Source organism: Calypte anna, chromosome 1 (genome assembly GCF_003957555.1).
Source record: "Calypte anna isolate BGI_N300 chromosome 1, bCalAnn1_v1.p, whole genome shotgun sequence".
NCBI lineage: Eukaryota > Metazoa > Chordata > Aves > Apodiformes > Trochilidae > Calypte > Calypte anna.
This window is the reverse complement of record NC_044244.1, coordinates 171,573,008-171,587,957: the sequence shown is the minus strand read 5'-3', so window position 1 is coordinate 171,587,957 and position 14,950 is coordinate 171,573,008. Positions and strand designations below refer to the sequence as shown.

The 14,950-nt window shown below is 43.7% G+C and overlaps 1 protein-coding gene across 1 annotated transcript in view; it reads right to left on the bottom strand.

The window, feature by feature from the left end:
* Positions 1-790: 790 nt before the first annotated feature.
* Positions 791-14,950, bottom strand: part of WDFY2 (WD repeat and FYVE domain containing 2) — a 61,031-nt gene continuing 46,871 nt past the window's right edge. The window contains exons 5-12 of the mRNA XM_030469075.1: positions 12,700-12,850; positions 10,944-11,056; positions 9,887-10,013; positions 8,513-8,618; positions 4,399-4,500; positions 2,652-2,782; positions 2,245-2,353; positions 791-1,583 (exon numbers count right to left, since the gene is read on the bottom strand). Of these exons, the coding sequence (XP_030324935.1) occupies positions 1,554-1,583; positions 2,245-2,353; positions 2,652-2,782; positions 4,399-4,500; positions 8,513-8,618; positions 9,887-10,013; positions 10,944-11,056; positions 12,700-12,850 (869 nt within the window). The 3' untranslated portion in view covers positions 791-1,553. The remainder of the gene's footprint in view (positions 1,584-2,244; positions 2,354-2,651; positions 2,783-4,398; positions 4,501-8,512; positions 8,619-9,886; positions 10,014-10,943; positions 11,057-12,699; positions 12,851-14,950) is intronic.

Sequence of the window (14,950 nt, the reverse complement as noted above, 5' to 3'; positions counted from 1 at the left end):
TTGTGCTAACTTTTGTGGTTCCTCAAAAGTGAATAACTGCCAGGCAAACAAAGGAGGAGCTTTATTTTCTCTTGGCATTATCACTTACAGGAAAACACCAGGCTTCTCTAAGTAGCAATGTGCTCTGTAGTGGGAAATACCACGGCCTCCCCACCTTGGAGGGGAAAAGTAAAGTTCAAAATGGGGCAAGACCAGCATTGATCTGCTGAGTGGCAGCAGCTGCAGAGCACGAGGCCTTGCTTGGACAGCAGGTACAGGAGAGCCCTAGGTCTGGTCTGCAGTTCCATTCTCCACACCAGTTTCAAAGTTCATCAGCAACAGCATGATAAAAAGTGAACTGGATTAAGGGAACAGAGTTAACACTTCAGATAAGATCCCTTTGGAAAAAAGGGCTTTTTTTAAAATTATTATTCACCTTGACAATGCCCTTTTTAAAAAGTAATTTTGGTCAATGCAGGTTTTTAAATACTTTTTTTATTTTTACAAGAAACTGTAAAATATGACAACAGGACAATGGGCATAATTCAGCAATATCAGTTTCTGCTCTGTAGTGGAAATTAATAAAAACCATCAGCATTTTAAAAAAATAAATATGACTAACCGTATGGAAAACAGGAAAATCAAATTCATCATCAACAACACAGACAGGTATAAATGCTGAAATGTTGCTGCTCAAGGTAGAGGTAGAGATAAACCAGACTTTTCAGACCTAGACCTATATTAGGTCCATGCCCCCCGCCCCACCCTCCCCCCCCCATCCATGTACACACTACCAAAAGTTCCTGTTGCCAATAATTTATTTTTAATTAGCCTGCCAGCCTCATCAAACTCAAATGGGTCTGTGTGCTCCTTGCAATGCTCTGAGATGGAAAATTATTTCAGTTTTTGTAGAATTTTGTTGCTAAGCAACCTGGCCCCCTGGCTTTGCAACTTGTAGAGAAGGAAAGAGGCAGGAAGCTGGATTTTAGCTACTTCAAACCAACACAATGCCCTCCAGATGATGTTTGTTAGGACAAGCAGACAGTAGAGCCCTTTTAGGAATTGCAATAGTCCCTCAGCTCCCCAGTGGCACACCTAGAGGACACGCAACACCGTGCCTGGAGTTCAGCCACTGCAGAGAGCCTGGTCAGCTGAAACACCCCAAATCAATGGGTACTCCCTGTGGGGAGAGGCAATGACTGAACACTCACGTGGTAAGACACAACCCGAGAACCCTCGGTACAAAGCAGCAAATATCCTGACACAGTGAAATGCAGAAACTGAAAAACTGGGCTGCACACGGATGTTCCAAACAAACTCAAGACAACCGAAGTCAGATCGTACAAACCATTAGTTAAAAAAATACCTTCTTGTATATTTTGAGAATAAGTGGAAAGAGTCTTCGTGCAAATGTTCAGCCTTGATCAAGCAGAGGACATAAAATCGTTGTAAACACATTTGTTCCTTTCTCATCTGCCACTGCAGCCAGCCTTGCCTGTCTTCTGCTGTCTGATTAGGGTTAGGAAATCTGTTTCTTCTGTACATATCACCTTTCAAGTTCCACTGATGTACCATCAAGACACTACTGGTGTCATATCCCACAGCTGTTAATACAATAAAATATGACAATATAGTGAACAATGGCAAATTGTAATAAAATCTCTTCTCTAAATAATTTGAACCTTTTTTTTTTCTTTTTCTTTTCTTTTTTTGGGGCTAAGGGAAGCTACATGTATGCAGCAAGTCTGATGAGGTTTGATTCCATTTGCCAGCACTCACATCAGCCTGGCAGAGGGTAACCAAGTAAGATTCTGTATGTCACAGTGCTTTAGCCAGATAAGCCAGATTCACAGCTGGCCTTCAGAGAAACCAAAAAACCCACACTATGTTGCTAACTTGAATGATCTGTGATTGTGTGATTAGCATAGTCATAACACATTGTGAGTTAAGACATTATTCAAGCTTTGTTATACACTTGAGATATATATATATATATATAGTCTATTTATTCACCTAGCCACACAAAGATTCACCATGTTGAGATACAGTTTGTCTTCCCAGAGGAAAAGCTACAGGGAGCACCTGTCACAGCCCTTTCAGGCAATATCTTTACAGACCAAGACCTTCTTGGTCCCTGTTGGGCAGAATTCCACCAGTGAAAGGTTGCAGGGGGGAAGAAAGCAGGTAAGACATACCTGGAACCCCACGAGAGAGAAAGGGGAAATGAAACTCAGGAGCTAGAAGCAATCATCTCCTTGCTCCTACCTTTATAACCTTGTCTGTCCCCGAGGTCAGCAGCCATCCCCTGGTGGCATCAAAGTGTACGTGCACGATGTTGTGCTTGCTGTCATGGAAAGTGGCTGTGGGTGCCCGCCTGAGGAAAGAGAGCCAGGAATCAGCAAAGTCTGGGAGACTGCAGAATTTTGCCCCAGTCTTCTCTGTAGAGGCAACAAACATTTGAATGCTTCTGCAAAGTCATAAGTACAGCAGGGGTGGAAGCCACTCCCTCCCTCCCTCCTGTTCTGGTGGGCACCGCAGGGGCTTATCCTGCTGGAAGAGCCCAGGGACCCCCCTTCTGTGCTGCTCCTGGAGCTTTGCATCTACCCAGGCCCTCCTGGATGCAGTTTTGCCCCTCTCCCTCCAGTGCAAACTAGCTCAGTGCCCACACTTACTCTTCATCTGTTATAGACTCGTGGCAGCTGTCACAGACCCTCACTTCGAACTCGAAGCCCATCAGAGGGATGGAGGAGCGCTTGGAGCTGCATTTGCCACACACAGCTTTCCCACATTTCCTGCAGTGGTGCTGTAGGAGACAACACATGGAAAGACACCTTCAGCAACAAACCCAGCTCGTTGTTCAGGTCCCACTGGTTCTACCATCTCACTCCAGTAAGACCCAGAAGAAGTTGCAGCAAGCAGGAAAGTGATTCCGAAGGAAGATGAAGGAAAACAGACAAGGTCTTCAGAATAAATGGCAGGGGGGAGGGAAATCTTACTTTTTTTTCCCCTTCTCCACTACCTAGGGCAAGCAGCAGCTGATCAATAGCACGGACACTGGGAAGTGGAGGTAGAGCACTACGCAGGCTAGGTGGATTCTACCTCTCTCCCTGGCTCCAGGGTGGCATCATACACTACTGAGCAAATTGTTGCTGCCTCCATCACTTGACATCTGTGAATGTAGCTGTGGGCCAGGGCTTCTATGCTGAGCATGGCCAGTGTTACAGGGGGTCTTCAACAGGGTAGAAGGCAGAAGAAGCAAGTCCAAGCTGACATATTTTCATTGGTACAACTTGAGATGGGAGAACAGGACAAAGAGTCACGTTATACACCCAGAAGATGTGTCCCTGCCAGCCAGCCAGCTGCCACAGGGCTAAGAGCTGGAATTACCCCTGAACAGGGGAGTCTCATTTTGGGGGTGTAGGGGATGACACCATTGCTCAGCAGCACACGACATGTTAAGACATCTCTAGGTTGAGGTAGGAGAGATCTACATTATCCCAATGTCACTCCCTAGTCCCATTCCAGCCTCTAAGCACAGACATCTACCAACTATTCCTCTCAGTCAACATCTTTGGCCATTTTCTGCCCCAGAAGCACCAATGCTTCTGCATTTTGGTGCCACCAGCCTTGGCTGTTTCCTCATGCTCTGGCTGTGTAGGACCCAGCGGGTGCCTTGCCAGTCACAGGTCAGGGGCCTTCTGGTGATGAGCTCAGCTTTGTCACACACACTCAACTTCTCCAAGCTTCACAGGTACATCCCTTCCATCATCTTTATGTCCCTCTCCCAAAATCTGAGTTGTGCAGCCCTCTCCTGCTGGGCATGAAAACAGAGTGGTTTGTTCCAGGCACTCCAACAAGCCCTCACCAACACAGCCTGAGCAGTTACAGATGTTTACCCAGGATCATTGAAAACAGCTTTGGTTTATGCAGTTTCCAAAAATCAGCTGCAGATTTCTTTCTGCAACACATTCAGCTAACAATAAGTAAAATCTCTCAGGGCTAAAGCCATGGAAGGTCCAAAACCAGTCTGCTCAGCCCAAGGCTCATTATATCCATTTGCTACTGGGATTGGCTGGGGGAACAAAAAGAAATAACAAAATGAAACAAAACAAACAAACAAAAAAACCCAAACAAAAAGCAAGCAAACAAAAAACAAACAAACCAACAAAAAAAAAAAAAAAAAAAAAAAAAAAAAAAAAAAAAAAAAAAAAAAAAAAAAAAAAAAAGAATAAAAGATAAGTAAGTTCATCAGGAAACCAAGATTCATCTGAGGGGAGCCCACTGTCTCATTATTGAGCACTTTGTGGAAGAACAAAGTGCAAGTTCTTAAGGCTTCAGGGAAAAAAAATGTTACTGTGATCTGTTTTGAGAGAAAAGCCTAATTGCAGCATGTTAAGACAGCAAAGGATGCATACGAACCTGCCTGAGGCCTATTTTCTTACTGTCCCACATTTGCTTGAAGTTCCAGAAGAAAGGTTGGTCACATTTTTGGCAGGAGTCACTATCCAGCCACTCCGGGGTCTGCAACACACACACAAACACAAATTAGGAGTAAGCAACAAACAGAAAGGCTTCCAATAGAGCCCACAGACAGAACAAAAAAGATGTATTGGGGTGCAGTAATGTGGACAACTGAACTTAATTAAAAATCACCATTTTCACAAGATGCCATTTTGACTGTTCACTGGGTTGGTTTTTTTTGGCCCAGCTCTGAGCCTTGAAGGACACAGGAAGAAATCTCACTCAGATTTTGAAACAGAGTTTGATTATAAGACCATAAGAATAACCCAAGAAGAAACAAACCTCCCCCACCTCTCTAAGTCTAGAATATAAGCATTTTAAAATATTCTGTCCTGTCTTGTCTGAAGAGCATTTACCATCTGCTATTGCCTCTGGTGGGGATGGGGTTCAATTAATATTTCCAATAGTCAAGCTACTCATTTGTATAGAAAGGGAAGGTACCTGAAATGATGATGTGCTTTTATTATTATTTATTTATTTATTTAATACTGTAAAAGGTGTCCCTGCTGTCAGAGGTATCTGTATTACAGATGACACAATGGGGTGAGAGAGATGAGAGTGACGTGAACAAACCTAAAACCCCAAACCATTTCTTTTCCCTGCTTTCACACAAAGATGAAGGTCTTCTCTTTCCTAGCATAGCATGCAGCTTTGTGCTCAAGCTGGGGGTGAAGCAGGTAGAGAAGACTTAAAGAAAAGGAAGAAAATATTCGAGGCACTTCTCTCTTCTGCAGCTGGGTTTTGCTATGCAGAACAGCATGGATCAGACACCCTGTGAGGAAGCAAATCTTACCAGATCCTGAAAAAGCTCTAGAAACACCTGAAGCAGCAGAGGGGCACACGGAGGGGGCAGCTGATCTCCTCCCTTACATTTAAGTCCCCCAACACTTGTCTTCCATTGAACTGCTGGGGGATATGCAGTACATCTCCCCACAACGTTTGGGAAATCCTCCAGGAGACATAAGACTCAGGACTCTTGGTTCTTGACCCCTCTCTCTGTCTGGCTGTCCTAACCTGGCCTAGGAAGAGCAATGCTCCTTCCCAGCAGGTGACTTCTGGTCCTCTTGTCTTCCTCTCTCCAGCTCAGCCCATAGCAAGCAGGTCTGTCCCAGCCCTCAAGTGGGGCAGCACCAGGCAGACCAGGCCATCCCATCCCATCCCATCCCATCCCATCCCATCCCATCCCATCCCATCCCATCCCATCCCATCCCATCCCTGCCACCACTGCAACACACCTCCAACAGCCCCACCCACCCCATGAAATTAAATAAACACCAAATAATGTTTAATACTTTGTAAGAACATGTTATTGGCAAACTGCAGTTGGCTTAGCACAGCCAGTGGCTTCTCACATGCTGCAATTTGAAATGGCAAGAAATACAGCTGAAATTAAGAATTAAAAGCCATATAAAAGCCAGGCAAAATTAAGGTAAGGCTGATGGACACCCTCAGCTCCCAGGATAGCTTTGACCTCCAGCAATACAGCAACTGTCTGCTTCAGCTTCTCTGCCAGTTACTTTGAAGGCAGCTCATTGTGCCAGGGCAAATCCTTGTCTCTTCTACTCACAACAGGCTTTCTGTTTAATGCCTACAGATTTGCATTTGTGTGTATAAGTTTTAATCTCTTAAGTATCTGAACACTATAGATGAAGACATTTTGCTAGTGACAAGTAAGTGCTTTGTAGCCAAACAGAAACACAGCTTCTGGCATCTTTCAGATGTTGTCTTCTCACAGCTTTTTAAAAACAGAGATTAAATAAAGAGTCAAGGTCTACAATGGCTTAATTCATTCTAATGAAATCTCAGACTTGTGGGAAAATCTGCCAGCATCAAAGTGAGTACTGAGCACATATCACACAGAGAAAACCCTTAACTAAGGCAAAAATACCAAAGTCAAAATCCAGAAGAAAATGCTCTAGGATCCCAAACCAAGGTGTGGTATTAAAATCTCAAAGGCTACTGTCTTGGGAGTGGTTTAGCACCATGAACATGCTATTGCAATACTGATAAAATGAACAAGCTCACATAGCCATAGTCAGACCTGCTGCTAAACCCTCTAAATTTAGCTAATTATATGTCATCTTCACTTTTTAAACCAGACCTCTTACAGACTTGCCAGCTGTTTTGTGACAAGCCAGTCTTAACCCTTACTGTAGCCTTCTGAAGAGAGTGAATAAATAAAAATTTTCATTTCTGGAAGTTTGAGTTGCAGCAAAAAGGAAACATCTGTTGGGAAGAAGGAAATTGCTCCTCTTTCATCTCACTTTTGGAGCTGATGACATAATTGGCTATTAGATTAGTAATTAAAGAGAGCCAACTGGAATGCTAATTCACATTAAAAAGGGAGCTCAGTTCCTGCCTAGGCCTGGATCAGTTTTTTAATCCGATTTTCCAGTTAGCTTTTCTCCTTGCTCCAGGGAGACTCCTACAACCCAGAAAGGCAAAAACCCTTGAAGTAAACCAGCAAAGCTGCTGAAAACCCCACGCTGCCAAAAGCTTTGCTCAGAACTACCCAGTGTGGGGACATGGGAGGGGGGTTTAGGACAGCTGTCTGCCACCAGTTGTCCACTGCCAGCTCTCTGCCCGATGCTTCTATACTGCTGACTCTCAACTGGGCAACTCTATGAGGATTGGGAACTGGTGCCACAAACCTCCCTGCTGTGCAGCATCATCCCACAGGTACTCCCTGCAACAGAGCAGCTGCTTGCTCCCCAGCTTCCCAAGCAAAATCCTCCTATAATTCCCTCCACCCACCTTCCATCCTGCTTACGCATTATCTGGCTGTGTTTATGCTGGCCAAAAATTTTAATTTTTGTCTTTCAAAATGGCAAGGCTTTTACGACAAAATGGCAGTGCTCAGGTGTTCAGCTTCTCTCCCTGCCTTCCCCACCACTCACCCCCATGAGAGACCCTCGCTGTCAAGCACGCAGAGCACCCACTAATGTTCAAAGGTTTCGTGGAGCTCCCTGTGCCAGGGGGGACCAGCAGCATGGTGATGCCTTACAGTGGGAAGGACTGGCACTGCACTGGGGAGACATGGAGCAGGGAGGAGATGTGCAGATCCATGCATCATCTGCAGATCCATGCACCACCTGCAGATCTGCACAGGGGTCCCAGCACAGAGTCAGCAGTTTAGAAGTGTCCAGCAGAAATTTGTCAGGGAGGTAGCTGACAGTGGAGAATACTTTGTGGCTGACAGTTAACATGGACAGTTGTCCCTGTCCAGACCTGGGGTGCACACATCCCCCCCCAGGAACAGGGTAGTGGTTTGCCATGATTCATGTTGCCAGGATTTGCCACAGTGCCAAGCAGGGCTGGTGCCTGACTCACCAGCACAGCTCTTGCTCCCCCTCTCTGAGTCAGGGCTCAGAAATTGCTGAGCGGAGGCTGCTTCCACAGTGCCAAAGACCTGGGGTTCATTTTTGCACCCACTTACATTTGTTGGCTGCACAGCACAAAAGCAATTAGGAGAGCGTAGGTGAAATCTTACTGTCTGGACTGGCAAAGTCATTGTTTACCCCACTTTGACATGGTTACACCAGAGGGAAGCAAGACTGAGTAGCAGGTGAGATTGAAGCCCTAGCTAAATGTCTTTTTAGTAAGAACAGGAAAAAACCCTGTTGCAGGGGTTGCAGGTTTTCAGAGATAACAAAGAGCTTTCTTGTTTTGTTAAAAATGCCTAATAATTATCATTCCATCTATGCACCTCTGAACTGACAATATTTCTCATAATGCCCTGAAAAACAAAGCAGAACATTTCACATTACCCTCCTTAGAGTCTGTCTTTTGGAGCAGTAATGTGAAGGGTAAGAGTCATTTAGCAGCCCACTTAATACACATTTTCTGTCAGGCTGCTTCCCCTGTACCGTATTATCAAAGGCACAGCATAATTGCTGTATAACAACTGGAGCATGTAAAAACAACAAAAATAAGCATTTTTAAAGCCTGGAATGATCTCGTTCAGGTCGAAAGTTCCACATTCTGATCAAATCAACAAGAACTAAGTATCTACCTCCTGCCTCTCAACATCCATGTTCCAGACGACGATTCCCCCATCTGCACCGCAGGAAATGAGCTGCCGAGTGTGGTGAGCATAGGAGAGAGACTGAACTTTATCACTGAAAAAGAAACAAGACAGTTACTAATCAACCATCTTGGATAGCACACAAGTAGGTGCAGAATATACAGTAAAGCAGTGTAAACCACTTGTTTGCCCACATTTCCCTTCCTCTCCTCACTGCACTCACTACATCCATTGGATACATCAGTCTTTCTTATGCAACTGGGACCAGAAGCAGAGTGTTGCTCATCTGGGCAGTATTTACAAAAGCAAAGACATTTTTTGATAACTGCTTTTGCTGCTCCTGAGAAGGGAGGAGCCAGCTGCATTGGGAGCCCTGAACAGAGCTGCAGTTCTGAGGGCACATCTGGAGGATGCATAAACGCAGTCCTGGTAAGGTATCTTCTTGTCAGAAAGGCAGTATAAGTTGTTTTTTTTTTCATAAATCATTGCAACATCTAGGAATGAAGCAATGAGGAACTACTGAAGATTTTTTTCAGCACTATAAAGCACAGGGAGTTCAAAATTAATATAGGCACCACTCTGAAATCTCACCAACATCCAAATTGCTAAGCAGAGTGCAGCACCACTCAAAAGAAACATGAATATGTAAGAAGCCACTAAAACCACTGTGGGATTTTGCCTGTCCAGATCTGAGTCTGACATACATTACCACAAATATGCATTCCTAATATATTAAAACAAATTTGTTGCACTGCCAGCATTAATAGGCTAGATCATTGCAACTAGAGCCATTCTGATCTCTACTTAGTGCCCAGTATGGGTTTACTCTTCTTTGAAAACATCTCCTAAGCTGCATGAACGTGAGGTCTGCATGTGCAAAGATGAAGCCTCTTTGCATTGAGGAGATGATGAAGGCCCCGAAGAGTCACACACATTACTTAGAATTCAAGCTGTAGGTAAAGTGGCATTAAAAAGTTAGTGTCGAGGAAAAAGGGATTAATTGTCCAAGCCTGATGCTCCCTCTAGGGGAAGGAAAGACCCTGACACCTGAAAAGTGAGAATTTCCCTGCAGCTTTTCTCGTAAAGACACCCCTCTTTCAAACAAAGGTGCAGACTCTGGAGTAAAGCATTCACAGCTATAGATATTGTGCTTTCCTTCAGTGCCCTTTGCAGACTCTCAAACCAGCCTGTGGGCCTAATGCTGAAAAACATGCTTTCTAGTTGTATATGGACCACAGGGAGTCACACACACACAAGCCTGAGGCATGTGAAGACTACAACCTTTGGGCTGTTTGTTTTGAGATGTGGCTTCTGCCTTTAGCTTTTCACCCCTAAAAGCAGGAGGAAAGGCTTTTAACATACTTATGTCCTTGCAGCTCAATGGCTGTTCCTTTTCTTCCTCCAATATCCCACATTATAATGGAATGATCAGAACTGCCTGAGAATAAAACTCGCTGTATTGGGTCCCAACAGAGAGCAGTGACACCACCTGAAATTGGAGATGCACACAACAGTCATTTCATTACAGAAAGTGGAAGGTAGGAATGTAGCTAAATAGGTAAACAAAAGATACAACAACAAAAAAATATGGAGAGAGAGCAACTAAAAGGCAGGTCACTTCAACAAAGGCCATGCAGACACTGTCCTTGCCAGCTGAAAACTAAAAGCCTAGAAAACCTCCTGAAGCCCATCCTGCTCTTTTGCAGGGCAGAGGGCTCTGCTGTCACTCTCATGGATGAATCCTCTGAACAGTAAAGTGTGGTAGAAGGATGGTGAAGGTGTTACTACACAGCTTTTCATTTCTATCATTCACAGGAGATTACAAAAGAGAAGCAAGTGTGGAATATTATAGGCATTTTCACAGTATCCTAGCACATGGGTTACACCACCTTGCGCTACCTCATGATTGAGCTATTAGTGTTCAATCAGAGGAGGGATATAAAGAGAAAATGCTGAGAAATGATTTGAAATGCTTTCTGTTGCATGGCAGGATCACATCCCAGCATTGCTATTTTAAAAGTTTGATGGGGCACAAGTCCCAGCAGTGAAGCAAGTAACTAGTGCCTCTAAGTTGTGCCTATTTCTCTTGGACAAAAGAGTCTTCCTATACAGGTCCTTCCTTGAGGTGCATCCTTTTCCATCAACAATTACCATAACTTGCTCTACTCTCACTCTAATTAGCAGTTACTGATTGTGGCATTTTCTGCCATGGAAGTTTTCTGGTCAGAAGTCTGATCACTCTCTTTTTTACCAATAAAGAGTAAACTTACATGAGCTGTAGTGAGAGTTAGAGGTCTATCTCCCTCCCACACTATGCACTGACACAAGCCCTCCTGGTGTTTCACAGGAGACTCAAACCACCATGACACTAAACATAGATGGAGAACCAAATTTTGTGTCCTCCTGAGGCTTTCCTTACCTGTGTGCCCCTTAAATGTTGTAACAAGGCTGCAGGACTCTTGCTCTAGTTTGAGTATAGTCACTTGCCCAGAATGATCACCAACAAACACGTGCCGGGTTTCCACATCAAATCTGATGGATAAATGCTGAGAAAAATACATTGCTTATACAAGCTTTGCATTCCTTTCATGACTTGTTAATTCTTTTAACACGAGTGTACTGCAACCTGGTGAATAGTACTTCAGTCTCAAGGAGGTATTCAGAGTGTAATTTTAGGCATCAAGCTCATAACTGTTCATATTAATAGTGCTGTCTTCCTGAGTGGACTGAAGCATTACAAAACAAAACAAAAAAAAAGACTGTTCCAGAAGATGAAATTTGTGTTTTTATTATGAAACACCTTCAAAGTAGCCCTTTGCCATGAAAAGAGGAGCCATCTCCCCAGATTCTATAACTTGGGTGATAGAGTTGGATGGTGTCCACTCTTTCTTCCCCCATACCCCAAATTGTATGAAACAGCTATTACTAGTTTTATGCTCCTTCATCATGGTTAAGTTTACAAATGCAATGAAGAACATTAGTTTATATCATATTTAGAGAAGTGTCAGCTACATCAGCTGCATCACACATATTCTAAACTGAATAAACTGGAGCCATTCAATCACTTACTGGAACCACATATCTGAGCAGATGCTGACCTCTTCATCCAGTTTAATTCCACATTGAGTCTGTACTGGATATTTAAAGAGTAACTGCTTATCACTGATTTTATGCACACAGGGCATTGGCTAAAAACAAAACAAAACAAAAAATCAAACTGAACCAAACCAAAACAACCTTCCTGGTTCTGCCAAGCTTTTTGCAGTATTTGTGAACAATTCTCCCTTTCTCAACCATCCACCAGAATGATCTGATGACCCAAATTAAAGTACCCTTCTGAATTAGTCAAAATGGACCATTCTCTAGAGCGGTTTAGGAAATACCAGAAGCATTTATAATGCAATTAAAAATTAAGGTTTCTTTATGCCATTTATATGAGCCGAATATTCACATAATATAAAGCAAGTCCATGTTCAGACTATCATTTAGAGTCAGTCTCACTTCCCATGAACTAGCAAAGCACACATCATCTGTATCACATACACCATGGGGCACTAAAAGGTCTGTTTATGCTAACCCCTGGTTTCAGCTTAAGAGCTCATACTTTTCCACTTCCCTTTTCATTTGCAATAAAGCTGAATTATTATTTCTTTTATTGTCAGGCAGCTGGGGCAGCTCTAGGTGAATAAGCCACTGGAGTGCCATTTCTGGAGCCATTCACTCCTTAGTTACCCCAAATTCCCAACACATACTTGGCTGCTCCAGAGTGAAGGACAAGCACTCATTTTTTTATATTAAAGTAATTTAATTTTTACCATGCACACATGCAGGCCTGCTGACCTGATAACCGACCTACTTTGCTACTGTTAATTCCAAGAAGAAAGGCATGAGCTGCATGTTTAAATGAAGGCCCTGTTCAGATTTACTACAAAAGCAGACCACAATAGGTTGCAGATCACCCATTGTTTTGCTCAAAAATGCTCAGACCTACATATGCCATCATGCATTAAGGAGACAAAGCAAGGAGAAGAGACAGTTTTTAAAATTGTCTTTAAGCAATGGTTCTTGCAACAAAGCACTGAACCCATATGGGGCATGGAACTAGAAAAATAAAGGAAAGGGGCTGTTTAAGTGCCAAAGAGCAGAAAAAAACCTGAGAGCTCAGCAAAGGATACTGCAGGCCGCAGGCGCCTGCGCTGGTGCGGTAGCCTCCCAGCCTCTGCCCGCTCTCCGAACAGTGCCACGTGAAGTGTTTGTCTTGTCCAGTGCTTAACACCCACTCCATCTCCAGGACAAACAGAATCATCATAACTCTGCTTTGATGAGCTGAAAATTAAGCAGACAGATGTATAATTGTAGAGAACAACATGGGGGCAAAACACTGATGCAGATACCAACTGCACCCCATTCCTCCGCTCCCTGCTCACCCATTCACCCTCCCCTAGAGAAGAAGCTGTGTTTAATAATCCTGTTGACATGAGTTACCATGCAAGCTTGTAAGGTCCCTGCTCTGCATGTGCAGTGTTTTTATCAGGAAGAGCAGAAGCAAGACTTAATTCCTTCCATGCCTATTCCAGCCATTCATCTTCTTCTTCGTATCATCACCAACAAAGCTCTCATTATGGAAAGCACTCTGGGCTCTATGTAAAACCCTTTTGAGCTTGTTTTATGACAGCAGTGCAGATGCCCCCAGTGCTGCTCTTCTGGCTGTGAGGTCTGGTGGATCAAGGCTGCTGACTGTGGTACCCCAGCAGAACAATGCACCAAAGGAAGTTTTAACATCACATGTAAAGCAGCTAATAAGGAAATGGCAATAAAATAGAATACCACCCCAACTGAAAATAAAAATGATAAAAAAACACAGCTGTGCAAGAAGAATAAAAAAGCTCAAGGAATAAATTTCTACTGCTATCTAAATTAAGCAATCAAAACCTTTTCATTAAAGAGAGGGAACCCAGGCTTGTTCAGACATTGTTTTGTATGAATGACCAGTGCTCTTGGTCATGGAGTGCTGACTGAGCCAACTTTTTAATAAAACAAGCAGCTGGAAAGACTTGCAGAATTATTCCCATCTGTAACATTGCAGCAAATGTCTTACTCCTCAATCTATGGCCCTACTGGTTTGTTACTGTTCTGAGACCCAGCAACATGTGTTTCACAAAACAGCCTGCTTGTATTTGTTTATATTAAAGCTGACACACTGGAAAGATTAAGTATCTTTGTAAGCTCAAAAAACCAGCCCAAGACCGCTGTTTGAAACTTAGAGAAATTCCTCAGAACAGTCTGGGAATATTGCTGCCTGCCCTACACAAACACACAGCTCAGATGAGAGTGGTGTTCAAATCCTGTGAGGGGGAACCAGTTGTAGCAAAGAACAGGAAGTTAGTACAAGCCAACATCTGCCCCTGATCCATAATGCTTTTAAAATCTAGATTCCCTGAGGAGAAAAGTCAATAGATGCATTGACACAAGTTATCATAACTCTGATTTGGCAGCTGGACTAGTTTACAGCATCAGAGTTGAACTGTGTCCAGATGCATTCACCCCTGCCCTTAGAAGAGCTCAGACTTTGGCTCTTGTTTCCATACCCTCTTAAACTCCATGTTTGCAATCAAGATAGAGGGAGAGGAACACCCAGGAGTCCTTTGACCTCTTGCAAGTTGATCCTCTCTTCCCTCCACCCTCCAGATTTCTTCTCTGGGAAGAAATTCAGTGACCCCAGGGGTGTCTTTACCCAGCTGTTGGTCTCCCCACCTGCAGTACCTGGTGGAGTGGTGCAGAGCAGAAAGGGCCATGATGGGATGCACAGTGCTACAAGCACCTGATGAGCTCGTATACAAACTTCCAGGAGCTTGTGTGTCAAGAGAAAGAGCGAGTGCTTGTAGGAAGCTGACGCCCTGTGACCCACCCTGGAGTTCTGACTAACAGTGTATCACATCCCCAACCTCTGTAGCTTGATCCTCAACCTCTGTAGGTTGATCCCTTTCCAGAAAAGGAACATTTTGAAACTCTATCCACAGTTAGAGCACAGCATGCCACCTCTGCTGCTCATGCTGGGCCTCCATACAGCACTGGATCTGGCCACAGACCCCTGCCAAGACCAAAATGCAGCCTATGCTGCATCCTCTGTCACTAGAAGACCATTTGGCAAGCATATTCGTGGCCTTTCAGGATGAAATTAGTGTTCTTTAATCACTACAGCAGCTTCAGCTACTTATAATGATACTTGGTAGGACATGATCAATCGCCAGTTGCTGGGCAAGGTGCTGAACATTTACAAAGCTAACACAAGCAAAACCAGTCAACATGGCTAAGTTAAAGCTTCTTGGTGGACTAAATAAAATTATTTACTCCCCTTAAAACATCTTTAAATAATATAAAGAGCTTACTTGAAGATTTTAAACAAAACTAAACACCCAACACTTT